Here is a 25575-nt window from a genome sequence, read left to right as displayed (position 1 = left end):
ATCGAAAATCAGAAGATACCGTTGGGCTCCATTTTTCGCTGCCATCATTTCTACTGAGCGGATTGATGGTAGGAGCAGCGTAGGTGTTTCTCCTCGAGTAAGCCAAATTTCTTCTTTTACCTCAATTTCTTGTAAATTATAAGCCCAATTGATGATCGGACACCACCACGAGAATCTAGGGATAATTCTCTACAAGTCTAACAGAGCGGAATTCTCATGGGGTCGTCATAGACATAGCCCCAAATTTGGGATATAGGGGTTATTAAGGGTCTAATTGTTATTTAATTAGTGTTGATTTAGAAATGCTAGAATATTGAACATTTGGGGTTGAAGTAGGATTTTTGAAATTTAGGGACCGGGTGAGCGCCACTGATGTAATTTCGAAACCCACAGGCATAATTCAGAAAATTAAGTGAGGGTGTTAAATGTTAGTTTAAATGTTAATTTGGGGTATATGGAGCCTAGGGAAGGTTAGATGGGTATTATATTAGGAAAATGAATTAATTAATCTGGGAAAAATGTAAATTGCAGGATTTGAATTTCGGGCGCCAAGGGCATAGGATTTGGGTCCTAATGAGACTCTCAGTAAGTCAGGTAAGAGGAATAAATTATAATAGTATTTTTAAAACTACTATTTGAATTAATATGTGAAAATGAGCATATGATATTTTGTCTGAAAATTTTTATGATGTAAATATCATATAAATTGTGTGACATTTGAGTAATATTAAATTGTGATATTTTGGTGTGTGAAATTAATATGTTATGAATATTAGATGAGAAATGTGTGGCATATGATGTGTATTGAAAAATATGAAATATAACGATGAGTAATTTCTGAGAAAATATTGAAATGAGAATTATTGTTGTGATTAGTGGAAAATAATGAAATATGGTATTTATATGTGAGTAAAAATGATTTGTATGAAGAATGAGATTTTGCGAATTACTGAAATGGGTATTTTGAGAAATGTTGAAATACGTGAAACATGATATATACTATTATGAGATGATGAAATGTGCATAGAAAATGATGAGAACGTTTATATTGAGATGAATTAAGATATACTGATATGAGAATAATGATGTATACTGATATGGAAATACTGGTGAAAATAGAAAGTAGAATACTGCAATATGGAATTGAAATATGATTGATGAAATGTCAATATCGCATAGTGATTGCGGGTATGTGGTAGTGAACCCTGATGGATAGTTATGGAAACCCTAATGATGGGTTGTGATATTGAGCACAGTACCGTTGCTAGTGGTGTAGCGCAACCACATGGACTCTTGGAGCGTGTGGCGTGAAAGTCGACTATGCTATTTTGTAGAGTTGTTGTGCCCCTTGAGTCCGGATCAGGGCTACAGGCCGGCCAGTTGTACTACAGACGCGATATGTGATATGATATTTTGATCTAATCGGGTCGGCCAACTGCGGTTATTTCCAACCTTCAGGCCACACAACCTTGACCATGGGGGGAAGCATGGCATAGAAAGAAAGATCCTCAGGGTAGCCATGAGTTACAAACACGATGTTGGTACTAGGTACCAAGGATACTCATGAGCTCGATAGTAAAATGGAAACAAAAAGTAGAAGAATGATAAAATTGGCTAAAATGAGAAATGAAAGAAATAATGGAAATTGAAAAATAGAGAATGATAAAATTGAGAAATGGATCTATGTGAGTTAATAATATAAATAATTGAGGCGAAGTGAAACTCTCTGCCTGAGGGCTTACTGAGTAAGGTGAGTGCCCTGATAGGTGTCAAATGTGGCCATAACTGACCATATAACGTTTTAGGGCAGAGGGAAGCTACCTGTATAGGCGGGTAACCTTCCCTATTCTCGGGAACTTTGCAGGTAAATATGTCTTGGGAATGATTAAATTTGAGAAATGATTTTAAAGCTTATAAAAGCTTGTGTTGTATATCTATATGATTTTGAGAATATGTTTATCAGTGTATTTTTCTCAAATGAAATGTTGATTTAAAAAGTAAAGTGTGTTATAACTGAATTCATATGGCCACACACTGTAAATAATTTATTCCTTCCTACTGAGATGTGTCTTACCCAAATTATCTAAATTTTTTTAGGGAACAGGGATAGGCTAGGTGATAGAGCTCCGTGACCTTAGGGAGCTGGGACCCTGACACATAGGGTGAGTTTTTGGACTAGGGGAGGTGTAATTCCCCTAGAGTTGAGTTCTTTTCGAGTTTGTGATGGTGATGTATATATATATGTATGTTGACACTCTGGGTATTGTATTCTGGTTGTTAAGTATATACTACCTTCCGTTGTTAGGTTGTATAAATAAAATGACTTTTTACTCGGAACCCAATGCGGGTCAGGTCGTATGAATGGTAGTAGGATTGTTGATGTGACCGATTTGAGAATGTCATCAATGATGAGTGAATATATGTTTATTTTTGTTTTTAAAAAAAATTATGAAAATCAGGGCGTCACACCATATATACGTATATATTTGTGGAAAAGAATATGTGTAGCAGTAATACAACTTTCATAATTTTAATTGGCTGTTGTAAGTACAAAATGATGAAATATATTGTTGGATTGTGATCATTGGTTGGTTAGGGATACTAGCATGTTGTGAATACTGATGGGTGATAAATTTTGATTGGTTGTAAATACTGTTGTTGAGATTGTTGTGTGACAAATATTGTGATGTGTGTATATGGATCATTTTATATGGTTATTCATGTGTATCACAATATAACGTTGGCATACCTGAAGAGTTCGTATATTGTCATTATATATTGGGGGTAGAGCATTGGCAGGCCTGAGGAGGTTGTTTTACTGATATACTATAGGTAGGTCATGGGGATTGGTACTAGTGGTTAGTGGTGCCTGTGTGGGCAACGATATGTTTCTGTGTGAAGTTAGTCCTATGTGGACCATGCATTGATATTTATCCTGTGTGGATCATGCGTTGATGTTTGTCCTGTGTGGACTAGTCCTGTGTGGACCATGTGTTGATGATAGTCTATGTGGACCATGTGTTGATGATAGTCCTGTGTGGACCATAAGTTGATGTTTGTTCTTTGTAGAGCGTGTGTTTTGTATGAATGAGAGTCCTGTGTGGACAATATGTTTATGTGAAATGTGATCTAATAAGATGAATGATATAATAATTTAATTATATGTATATATATATATATATATATATATATATATATATATCTATGGTAAGGTAAAACTTTCTGCCAAAAGCTTGCTGAGAAAGGCGAGTGCCTTGGTATTTTTAGTTTGATACCAGAGCAGAGGGAAGTTACTTGTATGGGCGGGTAAACTTCCATATTCTTGGAGACTTTGTCTATATACATAGCCCGAGGGCTTATTGAGTAAGGTGAGTGCCCTGATATGATATTAGAGCAGAGGGAAGCTACTTGTATGGGCGGGTAATCTTCCCTATTCTCAGGTATTATTATTAAAAATAATTATGAATGTGAGTATGAAATCAGAAGCTAGTCTTTATGCATTTTAGATGTGAGTAAGAAATCAAAGATCAATGTTGTTATTAATGATGTGTTTCTTAGCTGCGGTTGAAAATGAATGGCAAAAGAATAAATATATATATTTTGTAATATTTAAACACTCTACCACGCACTACTATGATTTCTTCTTCCTTACTGAGATGTGTCTCTATAGTAACCCGAATAATTATGGGAATTAAATAATAAAAGAAAAGAGAGAAAAAGGAAATTTTCAAAAGGGACTAGCAGGGTCTCATCGACGAACACAGTGTGCTCGTCGATGAGCATCCTTCTTGGGCTTGTCAATGTGGACACATGTCTTGTTGACGAGAACTTACCATAAGGGGTTTAGCAGATCCTAAAGTTTGTCGATGAGGGTTATGTGTTCGTCGACGAACTCCCTTCATGGACTCGTTGACGAGGTGACGTGTCTCGTCGACCAATCTGCATTTTATAAATAGGCTTAACTTGGGTTTTCCAGTAAGAAATTCATGCAAAAGTTCGCTCTCTCTCTCTCTCTAAATCCCGTCCCTCTCTCATTCTCTCTAGATTTCTGGCTCCATTTCTCCCCGCTTCGACGATCGGAAGTCACCACGCTACTCTTGAGAAGATTCTCTTCAAATCTGCTGGAGTAGATTGTTGGTTAGGCCAATTTGGGCACCATCCCAAAACCAGGGTAAGTTGATTATTTGGGTATTTTCAGTATTATTAGGCTTATCTGAGTTTAGATTTTGTGTTGTATGGAAATATACTGGTATTTTGTTGACTAAAACTGGGGTATTATGTTTGCAGGGTTAAGGTGTTTTTGGGACCTTGCAGGTATGAGTTGAGGACCCCAACGGGTATCGTTCCAAGAGCTCAGGTAAATTATAGTTTAGAAATGCCGAATATGTGGAGTTGGGGAAAATATGAATGTGATAATTATTATGGTAAATTCAGTTGTGTGACTAGGAATTATATGGGTGTTATTTCAAGGAGTTGAAAATCATAAACGCCGCATTCGTAAGATTGTTAAATAGTAGCTAGAGCTAGATAGCCAGGTAAGGGGAATACATGTTATGCTAGTGTTATTAAACATTTTATTAGTATAATATAGTATTTGATCAAAGCATGAACATTATATAGTTTTACAGAACATATTTATAGAGTTTTATTGAATTGTGTGGCATGAGAAATACTGGAATATTATAGAATATGTTATACAGTTTTACAGAAGCATGATTTTATGTAGCTTACAGAGTTATGAAACATAGCTTATACAGTTTTATATACGGAGCTACGACTATACAGAATTATACAAAAATATAGTTTATATGATATACAGTATTTTACAGAATCATGCTTATACAGTATTTTACAGAAATACGATTACGTAGTATATTTCAAAAAAAGATTGTACAGTGTTTTACAAAGTTCATTGTACATCGTTTTTATTACCATGATTATACAGAAATATACATAACCATGATTATACAGAATTTTATAGAACCATGATATACAGAATATAGAACCATGATATATAGAAATATAGATTATTTAGAATATAGAGTCATAACATACAGAATACATAATTACAGTTACAGTTACAAATTATACAGATATACAATTATTACAGCGTCATGGCTATACAATTTGTACAGGATCATGGTTATTACAGAAATACAGAGTCATGGTAAAACAACTAGATTTATATAGAAATATTATTATACAGTATCAGACCCCAATGGAACACAACAGTTTATAGAGCACGGTACCGTTACAATATAGTATAGACAGTGCAACCATATGTCTTAGATAGAGTATGGTACAGCCGATTGTGCCCTCAGGTAGAGTTGTGAGCTCCCTGGCGTCCAGACTAGGTGGAGCGGGCCTTTCGTGCTATAGGCATCTAGATATGCATACAGTTAGGCTAGCATTAGAGGGCCAACCAGTGTTTAGCCCCTCCTATGGGCCGCACAACCCAGTCATAAGGGGATAAGTCATGACATATAGCCATTCAGGGCGAAGTTTATAGATATATGGTTACGTATAGTACACATAGAAAGCAAAGATTATGTATTATAGATAGAAGTACTTTTGAATAGATAACTTAGAAATTTTCATATTCTATATGATATAAGCATGTGTTATTATACAAATGTTTTTCTTGATGTATATCGTATATAGTATTAATTAAATGATATGTTGCCAATTGACTCATATGCTACACACTGGTAATAACATGTTTCTCCTTACTGAGAGGTGTCTCACCCCAGCATTATTAAACATTTTAGGTAATCCAGAGAGGCGAGCAGGGTCAACTCAGAGGTAGATGTGGTGTTGATTCGGCGTAGTTTTTGGGGTGAGTTTTGGGCTAGTTTATGGAGCCCACAATATTTTGGAATTTTTCAAAAAAGTTATGTATATGCGTGTATGTGTACAACTAGGTTTATAGTACTTTGGTATTGTATTTTTGGAATATGTTGGATATGTATGTACTTCTGTTGCTTAGGTGTTATATGAAATGCACAAGATACCACAGTCACACTTCGGGTTGTGATGATGTCAGCTATGCTCGTGCAAGGTATCGAAAATTATATATATTAATATAAAAGGGAAAAAATGGATGGAAATTTCAGGTCATTATAGTTTCACCTTAGTGGATAATCATGTTTTCAGGTCCATCGGGAGATCGAGCCTAGGCCTCTGGCAGGGTAGCGTTTTGGGTAATTTTGGAAAGTTTGTATAAACATCTAATGTATAGTTTATGCTTTTAAGTACTGGTACGTAATAAATAAGTACTAGTAGTTGTTTATGAGGTACAAATATGTATATAGGTAGACTTTGGTATTTAAATTTGAGGTTGTATGTTTTAATTCCACTGCATGATTATGGAGTATGGTATCAGTAACAGGTGAATGTAACACGTGACCTCTAGGTCTCACTGGCGGGTTCGAGGCATTGCTAGCACCCTCTCCAAGCGATACCCCACGCTTGGTTACAACGATCCAATCACCTGAATCGTCAAGAAATAAGAAACAAGAAACAAATTTCTTTTGTATAAAGAATGCTCTCAGATAGAGTTGATTAGTACAATTGAAAGCACTATATACTTCAATAACAAATATAAAAAAAAATAGAGTTGAAAGTCAAGAACAATTTCATCGGATTACTTCTCTTAGATAAGAATCAGCAATTTAGATTGTAGTGCTCAGAGAAGAATAATCAGCAGCTCAAAATTTCAGTAATTCTCAGATTGCAAGAGTGAGCAAGAGAGGGCTTTGAGAGAACAAGAGAGCTTTCAACTTGAGAGCAGATTTTCAATTGCTTGGTGTGAGTTTGATTTGTGAAAACATATATTTATAGGCTCAAAAAGCTTAATTCATGTTGCCCAAGTTTACTTGGAGTATTTCCCAAGTTTTTACAAAATTTGGGGCACAAGAAACTTAAATTTGAATTTTAAAACTTTTAAAAATATAGTCATTAATAGTGTTCAGGCGCCTGAATTCTTGAGGTCAGTCGCCTGAGGTTCTTTAAAATAATGAAATTCTAATTGAAAACAAACTCAGGCGCTTGAGGTGACATGGGCCAGTCACCTGAGCCTATACTGCCTCTTTAGAAATTCATTAGAAAAATCTTCAGGCTCCTGAACTTATTCTTCAGTCGCCTAAGGAAAATCTTCAGGCGTCTGAGCTTACACTTCAGTCGCATGAACAAACAAAAATTTTTTTTTTTTCAGTTTAGTTTTCGAAAACACTTGGCTCTCTTGCTTTTTTACTTATAAAAACATTTTTCGGGGTTTTAAAACAAGGTCTCTAAGTCCAAGATAACCCCTAATGAGCTTCAAAACATTTCCACATAATATTTAGCGTGAATTACTTATAAAAATTCATCCTAAAGCCTTAAACACTCTAAGCTTTGAAGTCTTCATATAAGTAATGCTTTGAATCCTCTTAGACTTTAGCTTGATTCAACTTTAGCCTTCCATATGCTTTTATCATTTTGGGTCCAATTGGGCTTTTGGATCACTTTGAAGATAGGAGTGTCTTTATGGTCCTTGGTGATCTGAACTTGCATTTCCTTTGATCTTGTGAACTTTGTCAATTAAGCATTCCTGAAACATCATCACTTAACATCACATGTTAAATCAACCTTCATTTGTTATTATCAAAACGAGATTCGAAAGCCATGTTAGGTCAACACCTTTAGAGTTTGCTTTTGTAGGGCTTTTAAGAGGTTTTGCTTTTGGGGGGATATTTATTATTACCTAGGGTTTTGTGTGTGAGAGGAGAGTCGAATACAAGAGTGGGGCGCCACACAGGGGCTACTTTGGGGAGGAACTCGAATAGCAACACTCAACCTCACAACCTTCTCTCTCTCTCTCTCTCTCTCTCTCTCTCTCTCTCCTACCTTATTTAATTTTAATAGTTGCTTAAGTTATTTCCATTATTGAGTTTAGTTCTTTTCATTTAATGCTATTGTTGAAATTAAATTCTTTGTTTAAGTTAATCAGTGTATTAAGTTATTTCATTGTTGAAGCCTTTTTTTATTAGATAAATTTTTATTTAATCTCTCTCTCTCTCTCTCTCTCTCTCTCTCTCTCTGCCTCCCTCTTTGTTTTGAATCTTAAATAGTTGTTTGGGTTAATATTTATTATTAAAGTCAGTTTGTTTTTCTTTTTATTTAAAGTTATTAAATCTTGTTTAAGTTATATTATTTGTTGAGTTTGCTATGCTGCTTTATTTAAAATTAATGTTGGATTTAAATATTTGTTTAAGTAGTGTGTTAAGGTTATTTTATTGTTGAAGAACTTTTTGTTTAGACCCTTATTTAAGTTCATTTAGTTGTTGAGTGTCTTTAAGAGATTAATGAAGTCTTTTGTCTTAGTTCGTTATTTAAATGTTTAAAGAGTTGGTTAATTTGCTTGTTTGATTTCGTTATCGCTTATTTGGATGGTTGAATGAATTATACTGGGTTGGCTTAGTTGGTTTATTTGTTTAATTGCATGGCAGTTATTTTCCTGTTTATGCATCTTATGTTCTTGTTTTATGTTTCAATTTGTTTTAATTTTGCAACAGACTTTCAAAAAGCCCAAGATTTCAAATCTGAACTATGTTCAGTAAATTTGTTTTCTTATTTTCTTCTTTTTATTTTACACGAGTTTGAAACCAATTTGTATTCCCTGAGAAGATGATTTGGTCTTTTTGGGCTAATTATTACACGACAGAACTCCTATACTTGGGATAGCCTTTGCGCTGCTCATTTTTAGAGTGAGTTAAAGTAGATGATCTTCAATTAATCTCATGTGTTCCTGCAAAATAGATATGAACAATAGGGGACGTTTGGAGGTCATCCACATGTCACCATATCAGCAAAGGAGTGGACATCAAAAAGTCGTCCACGTGTCACCATGTTGGTAAAAGAGATAGACAAGGCATGTTGATCCATATCATCTCTCCCGGGCCTAAAATAATTCTTTTCAAAAGAATGAGAAGTGATGTACTGGGAATACAACCTTGGGTTGAGACGAAGGAGGTATTCTTTAAGAATTTAGCTCCTCTCAGAAAGTCTTACTTCTCCACTTGACCAAGAACTTTTGGTATAATCCTACTCATGCGAATGTTGTCTTGTCATCCAAGATATCATCAATCTCATCAAGGTTCTTTGGTATAGGTAATGGTGGAGGCAAAGACAATTTCAAGTTTTTAGGTTCATGAGCAGTGGAGAATGGAGTAGAATCATCTGCAAGGTTAGTATTTCAAGGCTCCCCAAAAGATGACGCTTCAAAAAAAAGGTGGTAGATCTTCAAAACTAAACACATTGCTTATGCCAAAATCAATAAGAATGTCAAGCATGAAAGCATTAGAACTAATTTTCTTTAAAACTTTGAAAGGACCCATCTTTTTAGCACGCAACTTTCTTACCTTTCCTACAGGAATCCGCTCAGGACGAATACGAACCATAACCATATCACCTTTTGAAAATTCTTGCAACCTGCGATGTATATTAGCACTAGATTTATAATGCTCATTGTTTAAGTTAATTTTCATTCTTATTTCAGAGTGTAGATCATGTATTTGCTTTGTAAAAATATCAACTTGCTCACTCATTCTAGGCTATGGAGGTAATGGGATGAGATCTATGGGCTTCTTAGGTTGGTAACTAGTGACAACCTGGAAAGTACTCAATCTCGTGGTTCTATTCACTGAGCTATTAAATTCAAATTTAGCCATAGAAAGACACAAGTCCCACAAACCCATGTTTTCACCTACTAGGCATCTCAAAAGGTCACTTAAGCTCCTATTAACTACCTTAGTTTTCCTATCAGTTTGGAGATGGTATGCACTAGAAAACTGGAGTTTGGTACCTAATCATGCCTATAAGGCTTTCCAGAAATAACTCACAAATTTGACTTCCCGATCAGAAACAATGGTCTTGGGAAACCAATTCTTGACGATAAACTTGTTGATTGCTCTATTATGGATGCATGTTCTCCTAGTGTCATCTTCTTGCGAGTAATGAGAGTAGGGTAGACACATACACTTATGCTATCATGAATGAAGTCATGTTCCCTCAATTCATTCACTTGTTTCATTAACTCCTCATGTTCTCTCAGGTTTACTTTATGATGTGATAAATTAGGTAGAGATGAATTAAGAACAGGGGTAATGATATGTTGAATCTCTCTCATGGGAGGTAACTCGCTAAGTGGCTTAGAGATAATGTTCTTAAACTCGGAAAGTATAGGTGATACTTTTAGTGGTGTTTCATGCTTAGAAAGGGGTGTTTCAGTCTCCCTAGTATCAACCTCATATACTACCTGTGTATCTCGACTCTCCTACTTAAATTGATTTTTACTTATGATATTCAAGGACTTTCCAATAGTTTCTTTCTTTTCCTCCTTTTTATCACCTATTGGCTCCAGCGGACTCAAAATAATTCATTTGCCATTACACCTAAAGGAATAAGTGTTGGTACGTCCATTATGTGATACATCCAAATCATACAACCACGGTTTTCCTAAAAGAATATGGGCAATGTCCATGGGAAGGACTTCACACCAAATCTCATCCTCATAATCACTAATCTTAATGGGGACTAGGCATCTATGGCTCACGGGCATGGTAGTGGCATCAACCCAAGCTACCTTATATGGTTGTGGGTGTGACTCAACTTTCAAGCCCAACTTTTTAGTTGCGGATTTTGACACAACATTCATACAACTACCATGATCTATGATCATCTTGCAATGTTTACTCCCACACTTAATGTAAGTATGGAAAATAGAAGTGCTACGCTAGTCCTCTTGATCATTGGGACTGATCATAATGTGTCTCATCAAACTCAACCTTGCACTCTCATTTAACTCACTTTACAACTCATCTATTGAAGTATCTCTCTCAACATCAATCTTATGACCTAGATAAGGATTCCTAACTTGAGTAGACATCCTAGGGGTTGGGGATGGACTCGGACAACACTAGGGCAGCCCTTTGGAATGGTGTTTGGTCACAAAAAGTAGGGTCAAGTGTAAACCTAACCTAACAAACGTCTAAATACCCAAAGCTCAAAATCTGCACAAGTTGTCTAGGGCCAAACCGTCGACTGTTTGTCATTTCAAATATCCAAAATTCAGAATATGGGTAGGCTATTTTGGGCAAAATCATCAACTACTTTCCTAAAACCGTCGACAGTTTTAGTCTAAAACTTAAATCCTGTGGCTGCCATGGAAATGGGACTTTGAATGTTTAGCCTAATTTGACCTTGGCTCTGATACCAAGATGATGTAAGACAGGATTGGTTGACCTATGTCCTATGGTTCAACCCTCACACAAGCATATACACTTAAACACTTTGGACTAAAAATTCAATTAACTATTATAAACACCATAAAATATGCTACCTTTCACAAGTTGTTGGATTTTTGAAAAGGTGTATGTGTTTGTCTAAAAAATAAATCCCAGGAGTTACTAGTCAAGGAATCAAGCCTTATGCATATATATGTTATTTTCAAAGAGAAGATTACAAGTTCCAAGTTTAACAAGTTAACATTCATACAATTGATTCTAGCTAGCAAGTATAAATATTGAAATCTAAGGATTTAATTGACTCGTCAAAGATGAAATTTCAAGATTCAAGCAAAGGTTTACACAATAAAAAGTAAGGGTTCAAACAAATACTAATTTACCAATAGATTCGTTGGATGACTTGATGTTGTTCAACACGAGATAGACCACATCGTAAATCCTTCGTACACGCTTTGAATCACAAGATGAATGCAGCACTGGAGTGTAGGGATAGTAGCCATGTTGGTGTATAAAGGCAGTGGCTGTGGGGGTGTAGTTTGGGTGGTAGCCGTGTGGGTAAGAGGGAAGAGATGGGGATAGAGTCGCTGGATAGATTAGTGGTCTCCCACCACTTGAGAGAACGATGTAGCTTCACACTATGCAATCGAAAGATTGGACAAGCTTTCAAGCTTAATAATGGAATTCTATTCAATATTCAAACTTTTCTAAACTTTTAGTTCTTACAATGAAGGGATATATATAGCTAGCATGGGGGGAACAAAGCATTAACAAGCTTAGCTAGCATGGGCGGACAAAACATTACTTACGCTTTGCACACAGAAATGGGAGACAAACACAATTAATGCTAATACAACTTACTAACACAATAAACACTATCACAACTTACTAAGTACACACATGCAAGTTTGATTGTCTTGCAATATTACAAATTAAATATAAAGACATAAGCCAAAAGAAAGTCAAATCTGTGTGGGGCCCATGGAGCCGTGTGGGGCGCACATGAGTCTTGAGTTGAATTTTTGCTTCAATACTTCACTTGGGTCTTCAAATATGATCTTCAAGCACCTTATAGTCTTGTAATAACATATCCAAACAAATTATAAAATCAGCATAACAATAAAGTCTTCAACAAAAAAATCTTCCATCACAAGAAATAGATGATTTTCAATTAATCCTATGTGTTCCTATAAAACATATATGAACATTAGGGGACGTTTGGAGGCCGTACACGTGTCACCATATTAGCAAAGGAGTGGATATTGGGAGGTCGTCCACGTGTGACCATGTCGGCAAAAGAGATAGATAAGACTTGTTGATCCCCATCATTTTTTTCTGCACATTAGCAACTTGGCACAATATTATAGCGTAAGTTGCTTAATTAAGATATGGGAAGCGCTATTTGATTTCGAATCTTGCATTGTATGGCTGTAAAATGGGTTTGGAAATTGGTAGGTTGGGGTATTGGATATTGTTAAAACCCTACTTTTAATGAATTAGTGGATATTGGTTAGATATAACTGATCTACTCGTTAAACAATGGGTAAACTTTTTTAAAAATATATTCGTGGAGCTTAATATTTTAAGTCAATCAAATTTGATCTAAATTGATGAGTTCCTATCCATTTGGTTAAACGCGCCCAAAATCTTTCTATCCACCAAAGACTGAGAATTTGATTTTGGGCCCAAATTGGCTGATAAATGGGCCTCCAAAAGAAACTGGTTTTCAAAAAATATTAAAAATTAAAGAAAAATTGCAAATATTAAGGGCAAAACCCAATCTTTATCGTCCTCCCCTCTCTCGCGGCTTCCCCATCAGCCTCCTCCCTCGGCTTCTCCCTCGGCGACGCCTTCACTGTCCCCGAGCAGCCGCACCTCCAAGAAACAGTAATGCAAACCTCTCTCTCTCTCTCTCTCTCTCTCTCTCTCTCTCTCTCTCTGTATGTATGTATATCAATTGACCACAGTTTTCCGGAGTAGTGGTGCTGGCATGTGAGCATGTCTGCTCTGGTGTTCGGTCGTCAACACTGGCGTTATTCTTGCGTTTTACTCTCGCTCAAAAGGAAACTCAACGCGGGGAACCCAATAATTGGCAATTTTTGAGACATATGCAGAAATTTAAATAGTACTGCATATTGATTTGGATTTATAGTAGTTTAGTCAAGTTTTAAACTATAATATTATAATAGGGACGTGAAGTCATTGGTTGCCTCTCTATTGATCCTTGAAAAGAGCAAAAGGTTGGGTTCTATGCAACACAAGCATTTGTTAAGCATAATCTATTTCTATGTTTATCCTTAACTACTTCCCTGAACTGCTTCCGCTTGTTAATGATGCTTGTTTTGTCATTGAATTTAACTTCTGATAGGATAAAGCGCTTCTGTGTTCAACAAAGGAGTCATTCCATGTTAGCTTTTCAGCGGAACATGTTATATTTGACTGTCTTGGGTTTACAGCATTTGAAATGATTAATTTTTATAAGGTTATCTGGAATTTCAATTCCTGCGTATGACTTGGGTTTGAGTTCCAAAATTATGATTTAAAAAACAAAATAAATGAATTATTGACGTTTTGTTAAACAACCTTTCTTCACTCCATGTGTTTTTAACCTTAATAATTTTTTGTATGCTCTCTTAATTTTCTTGAATTTTGTTGTTTATTTTATTGCATCTGTCCAGCATAAGTGTTCTATGTCCATTCCCCTCTTTCATAGGCTATCCTAATAGCTCCAATGCTTTCTTAACCAATCGTGCAGCCAAACATGACAATACTATTTGCTCTTTATTTGTAACTGATTTTTCCTTAGCTAAGGTCGCCCCTATCCCTATCCTTGAATTCTCATGTTGCGACTTAAAATACTTGGGATGATACTTGGGATGCTTAATTATTTTTTGATAAGTAATAAGTTTATTGATATAAAAAATGAACACCAAGTACACAAGGAGTACATGGGGCAAACAAATCAAAAAGAGAAATTACAAGAATCTAGTAAATTAAAAACAAAAGAAAATGATTGGTTTCGCAAAGCAGCCAACCAATCCATCAAAGCTGTAAAGAAAAATGCTTCAGGTCCGAAATGGATCTTTCTTTATCTTCAAAACACCTACTATTTCTCTCCCTCCAAAGACACCACAATAAACAATGAGGAACTATCAACCAAATAAACCCATTTTGATAATGACCAAATCTGCCTTGCCAACATGCTAGAAGTCCCACTATAGATTGCGGCATAACCCAGCTCACTCCAAACAAGCCCAACACCATAATCCACAAGTCCATTGCAACCGGACAATGAATAAAAAGATGATCAACTGTCTCATTATTACACTTGCACATGGAGGATCATAGAGAGCATTTTTTGAAGATGCTCACCATTTCGCAACTTTTTGAGCGTGTTTTGGGTTATAAGTGAATTTAGGGCAAAGTGGGATTTTAGGTTTTAATCTCGGAGGTGATATATCTTTGGAGTTGGCTTCTTTAACAGGGTGTGCTATCTTTTTTTGAGTGGCCTTACTCATATACAAGTTGTAGGGTTAAAGTAGGTTGGCTAAAATGGAGAAGTGCTTCAAGTGTACTATGTGATAGTAGAATTCCCTTAAAAAATTAAAAGGTAAGTTCTATAGGATGGCTATTAGACTAGCTATGATATATGGATCAGAATGTTGGGCAACTAAGAAACAACATATCCGAAAAGTAAAAGTTGTCGGGATGAGAATGCTAAGATGGATGAGTGGTATAACATTAATAGATAAATTGAGGAATGAACATATTCATGCTAAGTTACACATAGCTCCTGTAAAAGATAGGATAAGGAAGAGACAACTCAAATGGTTTGGGCATTTATAATGTAGGCCAAATAGTGCGCTAATGAGGAGGAGTGACCTAGTTATTCTGAGGGGTAGTGGAAGGGGTAGGGGTAAATTTAAAATAACTTGAAATGAAATAGTGAGTAAGGATTTAATAACCTTGAATTTGTTGGAGGAAATTGTCCATGATCGTGTAAATTGGCAGAAAAAGATTCATGTAGTTGACCCACCTAGTGGGACTCAAGGCTTGGTTTGTTGTTGTTAAGAGGTTCTTTTGGGTGGTAATCCTATGTCCATGGGCTTTTGGCTCTTGTGTCTTGATGGGTGGAAGGTTGTGCTTTTCTCTATAGGTTGTAGGCCTATTCAGTGCTGACTTTCTAGTATTCCTCTTTACTTTTTTTTCTATTTTTAAAGTTCTTGATGGTTGGCTATAATTATTGAGGGAAACATGAAAACTTTCTTTGGTCTAGGGTGTGGGAGAAGAAAGATCATTTGGTTAGATGGGAGGTGGTGCGTAGATCTAGAAAATAAGGGGTTTCAGTCTTGGGAATTTGGGGTCTAAAACATTTCCTTAATGAGAAAATGGTTATAGAGGTTTCCTCTAGAGAACTCACGTTGGCATAAACTAATTAAAATGTAAAGTTGGCATCAAGGAAATTGATGGGATGCTAATGTAGGTTTTAGATCTTCTTTTGAGAGTCCTTGGAGATTTATATCTCAATTTTATCCTCCATTTTATTCCTAATACCAAATTTGAGGTGGGCAATGGTATGAGTATTCATTTTCCCTTGGGTGGAGAACTCGGCTCTTTTGTCTCTTTGGAGACATTTGAACGATTTGGAGAATTAAACTCTTTTCCAATTGTTTCCTCGTTCAAATCATCTTTCTTCATTGCATAATGGCCCTATTTCTTTCTTTTTGCTTTCTAATTTTTTTGGGGTGGGGTGGAATTTCATGTGATTTTCATTTCCATGTATCTTTGAATGATGGAGAGGTGGAGGAGCTTGTTTCTTTATTGAGTTTAGTGGAGGTTGCTGTCCTTCCAATTGGTTGTTCTTAATAGAGTTAATGCTAACAATCTGTTGCAGAGTAGGAAGCCTTCTAAGGCTATGGGTCCTTTGCCTTGATGGTTCTAATTCTGCCTCTCATTTGTCTTTGCTTTGTTCTTTCCCATGGAGGATTTGGAATAGATTATTTGGCTTTGTTGGCGACAGTGGGGTTTGTCCAGAGGTTGTGGAGGATACGCTTATTTCTTTTTTCAGGTTTGGAAGGAGCAAAGAGAAGGCTTCTCTAGGGAGATGTATTTTGTTTGTGTTGTGGAGTATTTGGATGGAAAGGAACACTTGCATTTTTAAGAGGAAGAAGACTTCTTGGGTTTTCATTTGGGACAAGATTCAACATTTGGCTTTTTTTGGGGCTGTTGCTTTTGAATGTTTAAGGGTTATGTCTTGTAGAACGTGATTGGTCTGCTGTTTTGTATTCATTGTTTTTTTTTTCTACTTTAGTTTTCCTTTTTTATTTTTTTTTGGAAGATTTTTTTTTTTTTTTTGTATTATATATTCTTTCTTTATTAATATGCTTCTTTTGCGATAGAAAAAAAAATATTTTGGTCTTGTAGAAGATATTTTTGGTTGCCAATCGTCATACTACAATTCTTTGCATAACCATTTCAATATCTTCTTAATTAATTATGTCTCGAACTGTGTACCTAAATGCGGACAGTATTATGGAGATGTGTGGTTTATTTTCGCTGCTCGTGCCTAAGGTATATTTAGTTACATGACTTCTGTGATCGCACCATCTCCGTAACCTCAGCTTACAGATTAATAAACTGCTTAGTACCTGTGTGGCTGTGTCCCACATTTATCTGATTGTTACTGTAAAAGGGCATATGTCCCTCAGCTTACAGATTAATAAACTGCTTAGTACCTGTGTGGCTGTGTCCCTCATTTATTTGATTGTTACTGTAAAAGGGCATACAGGAGGACAAAGCCTATGATGTATGACATACGTTAAATATGCATATTATATTGGCAGCTATGATGTGGAATCCCTGATGTGACCAACATTTTAAATGAATGCATCTAGGGAGTTTTATCATCTAAATCGTAGGGTTGAATGTAAATATTTTTCCCTCCTGAGTTTAAGTAGTGAAATATATATATTCAGGTCACCCTTAATTTTCTTCGGTTGCAGTCTTGTGGCTTTGAAGTCATATTTTGTAGATCCCTTAGTCACCTAAACTTTGGTGTTTACTGTTTTAATTTTATTATTCTACTTGACAATATTAACTGGGTTCATTTGATTACTGATTGAGACAGCAATAATACAACTTTCTCTGGCATCATTCTTAATGGAATGACACATGGTTGTTTACATTCTAATATTTATCTTTAAATGCTTCGTGCTCTTAAGCATGTGATTCTTGTGAAGTCATTTATCTAAATGTGTAGTCTTTTCTAGCGGCATTATTTCAGTTTGTTATAGTTATTTTATTGGCTTGTTTTGTTTTTTTTTTTATGGATGACACTTAAGTTATGATATGCCTGCATTTCAGCTTGCAGAGGTGACAGAGCATTAAACTGGTGTGCTGCTTTTTCCATTAACAGAAATATCTTGGATGGCCATTATATCTTGTGGAAGTACATGGGTTGGTCATTGGGGTATTCATCCTCAGCTTATGCTACAATATCCTGTTGCAAATAGGATCCCTGCATCCAAATATGGGTGAGCATTTCTTTTGATTGTGTTATTATTATATATAATGGACTAAATTGGCTAGTTTGGCTGTAGACATCCATTGTTTGGGGAGTGTTTGCTGTCTTTATGGCATGGTTATAGTTGAGCAACCTGGTTTGTGATTGAAGAGTCTATCGTGGTAAGAATGCTGTCGTAAGTATAGTTGGGGATTTTGAAGAAAATATAGTTTGGAACATTCTTAAATAAAAGAGAGATACCATCTGGGGAATTTATTGCATTCTTCCGCCAATTTCTTTTTTATTTTTGCAGTGTTGTGGGCATGGTTATAAAGCTGGATAAAATTACTACAACGGATACACTCTGCCTTCAAATAAATTGAATTTCAACCTGAAGACGGTTCAAAACCTTGATTAATATGCATCAATTTTTATTGTTTTAACTTCTGTGAACTTGCACTAACCTGAGTTGGAAGTTTGAACCGTGTTTTCACTTTGCATTATTATTTAACTTGGGAATGTGGCTATGTTATGGCTAAGCATAGAGCTTATGATAACCTATGTGCTAATTTAGATACAAAAGAAGGGGAAAGGGACATACATATTTGCTAGAACTAGAGAAAGAAAGTGCAAAGATTTAGGGAATGTAAAATTCATAAAGGATTAGAGTGTTTGTCTTCACAGAATAAGAAGGCATAAAAGGGAGGTGGTGAATATACTTTAATAAGTTGTTTAATGTAAGCCAAATTGAAAACTTAAACTTAGAAATGACGAAGGAGGAAAAGACAAAATCTGAGATTTAGTCATAAAATTAGAGTCGCTGAAGTTAAGATGACTTTAAAAAGATGAAAAGTGGGAAAGCTATAGACCATATGACATCCTAATTGAAGTTTGGAAAATGTCTAGGGGATAAAGAAAGTATATGGTTAACTAATCTATTTAACGCTATTATGAAAACCAAGAGAATGGCAAAGGAATGGAGGAAAAGTACGTTAATACCTATTTACAAAAGCAAAGGTGATATTCAAAATTGTAATAACTATCGCAGAGTTAAACTTATGAGTCATATAATGAAACTGTGGGGAAGGATAATTGTACAAAGAATAATAATAGAAACGAGGGTCTTAGAGAAATCAGTTTGGTTTTATTCTTGGGAAATCGATATTAGAAGCTATTTACCTACTAAGAGCGATCAATGGAAAAGTTTTGGGAAAAGAAGAGGCTGTTGCATATATGGTGTTTATTGACTTAGAGAAAACATATGATAGAATATCTAGGGAAGTTCTTCGGTGGGTTTTAAAGAAGCGGGGAGTATGCAGTAGATATATTGATGCCATTATGGATATGTATGATAGAGTAACAACTAGCGTTGATATTGCAGGAGAGTCTAGAGAATTCCCAATAGGAGTACATTTAAGCTCTACTTTAAGCGCCTATCTGTTTGCTATAGTGATTGATGAATTTACAAGAAATATCCAAAACGAGACCCCATGATGTTTATTGTTTGCTGATGATATTGTAAAAGAGGGATAGAATCAAAGTTAGAACTTTGGAGAACAATTTTAGAGTCTTGAGGTTTTAGGATAAATAGAAATAAGACAGAATATATGATATGTAACTTGATAAGGAGGAATATTGAAGACAAAATTAAACTTGATTATTAAGAAATCAACAACACTAATAGATTTAGGTATCTTTGACCTATTATGCAAGTGGAGGGAGATATTGAAGAGGATGAGTACATAGAGTCAAAGTTGGTTGGGTAAATTGAGGAGTGCATTGGGTGTGTTATGAGATATAGAGTATCATTAAATTAAAAAGAAAGTTCTATAGGATGGTTATAAGACCAGCCATGCTTTATGGATCCGAATGCTAGGTAACTAAGAAACAACACACCCAAAAAGTAAAATTGGCTAAAATGTGCATGCTAAGATGGGTGAGTGTTATAACATTAAAGGATAAATTAAGGAATGAACATATTCATAGTGAGTTAGCATTGTATTGGTAGAAGATAAGATAAGGGAGGGGTGGCTAGATGGTTTTGACATTTGAAACATAGGCCAATTAGTGCACCAACGAGGAGGAGTGTGCTAGTCATTGTAAATGGTACTAGAAGAGGAAGGGGAAGACCTAAAATAACTTGGAATGAGGTAGTGAGGAATGGTTAATTGCTTTTAAGTTAGTTGAAAAAAATGCCTTTAATCGCATGAATTGATGGAAAAGGATTCATATAGCCAACCCCATATAGTGGGACTTAGGCTTGTTATTGCTGTTGTTATGGATGTATTGATTGCTTGTTGGTTTTCTTAATGACAGAGTGGATTGTGTGTTTCAAAAAATTTCATTAATTTTTTTCAGATACTCTTCATTCCTTGTGCTAATTTTGTTTTGGTATTGGTTCTCAAATTTGTGTATTGAGAAGATATTTGGGTATTTTATACCTCTTTGCTCTTTTCTCTTACACGTCTTTATTGCTTGGCTTCTGGGCATGATGATGTTTATTCTTCTGTTTGATTTTTGAAGGTATTTATCTTCTTGGGATTTTCAATTTCGTAGAACTCTAAATGATATGGAGGTGAAAGAGCTTTTTTCTTTATTGATTTTGTTGGAGAACTGTTGTTCTTCTTTTAGGAGGAATAGTCGTTGTTGGTCTTTGGGTGCATCGGGGGTTTATTCTTGCATATTTTTTTTTAATTTTTTTTTTTTGGTTTTGGTTTTGTTTTTGTTTTTGTTTTTTTTTTGTTTTTAAGTCTTTTGACTAATTCTAATATCTCCTTTTGTTCCATAAAACTATTTGGAAGGCCAAAATTCCTTCATAAATCAAAGCTTTTATTTGGGTAGTTGTTCTTAAATGAGTTAACACCAACAATCTGTTGTAGAGTAGGAAACCTTCAGCGGCACTTTCTCCTGATGTGTGTCGTATGTCTAGAAAATTCAGAAACAAATTCTCTTCTGTTTTTGCATTGTACTTTTGCTTGGAATATTTGGAATAAGCTTTTCGGTCTCTTGGGAGAGAGTTGTGTTTGTGTGGAGTCGGTGGAGGAATTGTTGGCATCTCCTTTCCTAGTTTTCGTAGAAGGAAGGAAGCAGCTGTTTGTGGAGGTTAGTAGTTTTCAATGTTTTGTGAGGTTTGTAGTTGGAGTGTAATGCTTGAATTTTTACTGGAAAAGAGCTGAATTCCTCTTTGTTTATGGGTGATGATTCATTATTGAGCCTCACTTTGGCATGCTGCTGCTGGTTGTTCTAAAGGAGTGAGGTTTTATGATATTCGGCAGGATTGGCTAGCTTTGTTAGCCCAATGGTTGTTTTTTCTCTTTTTCTTTTATTCTGTTATTTTCTTCTTTTTGTTTAGGAGGATTTCTTATTCTCCTCTTTGCATGTTCTTTCTATTCTAGTGGATTCATCTTCTCATGTTATTAAAAAAAATCACAAAAATTATTGGTACGATAGCAGGCACAAAAGATGTGCAAAGTTAGTTGGACAATGTAAAAATCTAATCTCTTAAATAGGCAATTTTGCGTAAATTCTGTTGGCCACCAAATCATTTTTCTTAATGTTACTGCCAGTGAGAGTTGAACCTTGTTCAAAAAAGGAACCTTGGATAGGTGGTATTTGAATGTTAGTTGATCATTAAGTGGGGTCTATTGTGGGTTTTATGAAGGCTAGAGATGGCTGGAAGATGTGATAAAAGGTGCTAATGAATTTAATGAAAGAAGTAATTTAGAGGTGACTTTGAATGGTACTTTCATCTCTTCCTAAAAGTATGGGTTGGACATTTGTATGATTAGTCTTTTGGGAGCATTCATGAGAACATTGCAGGCGTGGCATGGAAAGTGTGAAAGGGTCTGGATTAGGATTATCATGACGGTCATTTCCGGAAGACCTTGTGAAAACTCTTTAGTATCTAGCAAAAGTTTTCATCCGCTTTCCAATCCTCAAATATTTATGGCCAAAATGAGATGGTTACTCATTATGGGATAAATTGGAATTTTTTGTCATCCACTGCGGAGTATGTATATAATAATTCAGTGAATTGGTCTAATGGAAGGAGCCCTTTTGAGATTGTCTATGCTATTCCCCTTACCACATGTTGGCCTTATATTCCCTTGTCACTTGATGCCCGCTCATCTGAGCTGAGTCTTCTGCCTAACGCATCATGACCTTAATGCTGATATTAGGCAAAAGATCACTACGAATGCCTCTCAATATAAGCTTGCTGCTAACACACTCCATAGACATGTCGAATATAATGGGGGTCTAATACTCACCATAGGCAAGTCGAGTATAATGGGGGTGACTGATGGTATGCATCCATCCTGAACGTTATTCCAAACATTCCTATAAGAACTAAGAAGTCATCTGCATGTTTGTCTGGTCCTTTTCCCATTATCCATCATTTAGGCCTTAATGCTGTTGCACTTGAGCTACCATAAAAAATAAGCATTAGCTTTATTTCCATGCTGAAGACTTAATTCCTTATCGAGGCAGCTTCAAGCCTCCTTTGTGCTGCAGATATCTTTCCTTGTGAAGCAGCTCCTCCATCAAGTCTGCTTCCTGTTCTTCCATCTCTTCCACCTTCATCAACAAATCGTATTGAGAGTATTTTAGAGGACAAGCATGCAGCAACTACACGAGAAGGTTACAGATGACAACTGAAGAAAACCACCAATCACCCTAATTCTAAGTCCGCATGGGTGACCAAGGATGGGTTGCATCGCATAATTTTGGGGCAGCACACCCATGTTCTGTCACCAGCGATGAGATGTACCACTCTGGTGGGGATTGATACGGATCAAATTCAGCGAGACCTTTGCATCTTCCACGAGCATGGACATAATATAGGGTTTTCTAATTATGTAATTTTCAGTTTTTAGTGATTTTACAATTATGTGATTTTCTAATTTTTAGGGGCTTGATATAGTTTCTAAAAGTAAGCTTCCTTGTTTAGTTTTAGGAGAAATTCCTATATAAAGGTTTCGTGTATAACTATGAGAAGCAGCTTGCAATGTTGAGAAATGAACCCTAGTTGAGAAATGAAACCTTTTCAAGAAACAAACGATTCAACGTTTCTCTCGTCTCTGTAAATCTATTGCAGTTCTATGTATACTGCTCCTTGGGAATAAGGAGTTACCTAGCGATATAGAAATGAGAATGAGGCTACATCAGCCAATTTGCCTTGCCCCCTTTATTACTTAAGACATATTACATTTTTTACTGCACAAATGGACTCCACAATCCATCACCAAATAACTTGATATGCTAGGTCATTTACAGAATAATCACATATACATTGTTGGGCCCAAATATCTTAAGCTTTTGGGATATTGGTGATCTAACAAAAGACATTTAATTTTTGCACTGCTAATATACATACTTGGATATTTTGATGTGATTCCTTTTTATCCCTTGCAGCATTAGCAATAAAATGAAATGTCTGGCAGCTCGAAGTTCAAGTTTATTTTCACAAGATTCCTTGAGTGCACTATTCTATACAAGGACATCTCAAAATTCACATCAACGTAGAGGAGCGCGACTTGTAGTTAAAGCTGATTCTGTAAGTGTATACACCAATTTTCCCTTTGCTTCATGATGAAAATGATGATTATGAGCACATCTATATGTGTGTGTGTTCTTTTGCAATAGGGATGCTTGTTCAGTTTTGCTTAATAATGTATGTACTAATATTTTCTTCCCTTGCAGGATTACTATTCTGTCCTTGGGGTGTCAAAAAATGCCAGTAAATCTGAAATTAAAAGCGGTATATGCACTCTCCTAATGTGTTTTCTGCTGGACTGTTCTACATATATAATTGCCTGTTCAAATTTGAGTGCAGTTAATTAAGGATCTTCATCTTTTATATCGAAAAGATAGTGTTGTATTATTGTAGACACCCTATTTTTGCCCTAGCCAAATGGAACAAGGGGTCCTTTCTCATTGTATTATTATTATTATTACCTTATTTTTATTATTATTATTATTTTATTATCACTATTATATTATTATTATTATTATTATTACTATGATTTCTATTGTTGTTATTTACACTATTATTATTATTTTCATTTTTATTTTTATTTTTCACTATTATTATTATTGTTAACTATTTTTCTATATTTATATAAGTAATTTATTATTATTACTATTATTTTATTATTATTATTTATTTTCCTATATTGATATAAGTAATTTATTATTATTACTATTATTATATTATTATTATTTTCCTATATTGTTATAAGTAACTTATTATTATCACTATTATTTATTTATTATTATTATTATTATTATTATTATTTCTATTTGTTATTTTTACCACTATATTTACCACTATTATTATTATTATTATTATTATTATTTTTATTAACATTATTATTATTTGGCTATTATTATTAATTTTTATTACTCTTGCTATTATTATCATTTATTATTATCATTATTTCTATATTCACTTTATCATTATTTTTTCCTTATTATTATTATTATTATTATTATATCATTATTACCATATTAGTAATTATGCTCATATATATTATTTCCATAAAGGTATAAAAGAAAAAATATAATAAAGATACAATAAACCAAAAAAGGAAAAGAAAGGAGCTAGGGCTTCTAAAAATTTTTTATAAAAGGACCCTCTTCTTCTCCCCGAAAGGACAGCCGGGGGGGGCGCTGCACTCATAGCCGGATCTCTCACCCCTTCAACCTCCCTTCCTCCTCATCTCTCCATTCTCTCATTACATCCTGGTTCCCTGCCAGCCCCCTACGCTCACCTCACAACCAACTCACGGCTTGACAACTCCTCCAAACAGCCGCCAGGCCTTCCTCCCAGCCATCACCCATACACCAGCAGACCCGGCACATGGCCGCTGCTAACACGAACCACCCGAGGCTCCCTCTATAGCAGAATAGAGCCCCAAGCTCCTTTGCTGCACAGAGCACCGCAGCACCGCCACGCTGTCGCTCCCCGCCCACCAGCATAGCCACGCTCTGGCAGAGCCTCACGGCTCTCTGCAACACTCCACGGTCAAAACCCCACCAGCACAATCTCGCTCCGGCAGAGCCTCACGGCTCTCTGCAACACTCCACGACCAGAACCACACCACACCAGCCACGGCTTCATCACAGTTGCAATCCAACATCACAAGACACCTCACTGCTAGCCACCGACGCCTATGCCATCGCCGTCGCCGCGCATTAACTCCGGCGGTACCCCCAGGACCTCGGAACCATCCCACGATGAGTCCCCTGCCTCCCTATACCTGCACACACACACACACACACACACACAAACACTGTACATGGACAGAGCACACACGTACTGTCATACACATGCATTTTGTGTTATTTTATTTACTTATTATTTTTTTTAATTTTACATCTTTATTTGTTTTGGTATATTTGACACACTAAAATTGTTGTTTATTTTTGCAGGCATACACGTATGTATATATATACGTATGTGGATAGATTCATTCAAGTCTGGATTTTTATTGTGTTTGCCATATATTTTAAAATACTGAATATTATTATTATTTTAGTTGTTCTTGTTTTTGCAGGATTTTTTATTTTTATCGAATTTTATTGTACCTTTTTTTATTCATTCTAGTTTAAGGTGTTTTATGGTATATAATAATGCATTTTAAGGAGTAGTTGTTGTTACAGTTCCTATTCATGTTAATATTTTTACTTTATTTTGTTATTATGGTAGAAGTTTTATTAACTTGTCTCAATATTTAAAGTGTAAATTTTTTTTGACATATAATATTATTTGGGGGATATTTTTATATAATATTT

The 25575-nt window shown here is 35.5% G+C and overlaps 1 protein-coding gene across 2 annotated transcripts in view; it reads left to right on the top strand.

Moving 5' to 3' along the window:
* The first annotated feature begins 13027 nt into the window (after positions 1-13027).
* Positions 13028-25575, top strand: part of LOC131149132 (chaperone protein dnaJ A6, chloroplastic-like) — a 47126-nt gene continuing 34578 nt past the window's right edge. Inside the window, exons 1-4 of one of the 2 annotated variants that reach the window (XM_058099251.1) lie at positions 13028-13166; positions 17643-17812; positions 23194-23335; positions 23482-23539. In XM_058099251.1, the coding sequence (XP_057955234.1) occupies positions 17706-17812; positions 23194-23335; positions 23482-23539 (307 nt within the window). In that variant the 5' untranslated portion in view covers positions 13028-13166; positions 17643-17705. The remainder of the gene's footprint in view (positions 13167-17642; positions 17813-23193; positions 23336-23481; positions 23540-25575) is intronic. The other variant, XM_058099252.1, reaches the window with a different exon arrangement.

This window comes from Malania oleifera, chromosome 2, assembly GCF_029873635.1.
Source record: "Malania oleifera isolate guangnan ecotype guangnan chromosome 2, ASM2987363v1, whole genome shotgun sequence".
In the NCBI taxonomy this organism is placed as follows: domain Eukaryota; kingdom Viridiplantae; phylum Streptophyta; class Magnoliopsida; order Santalales; family Ximeniaceae; genus Malania; species Malania oleifera.
The sequence above is the reverse complement of the archived record's forward strand: the minus strand, read 5'-3'. Positions and strand labels throughout refer to the sequence as shown.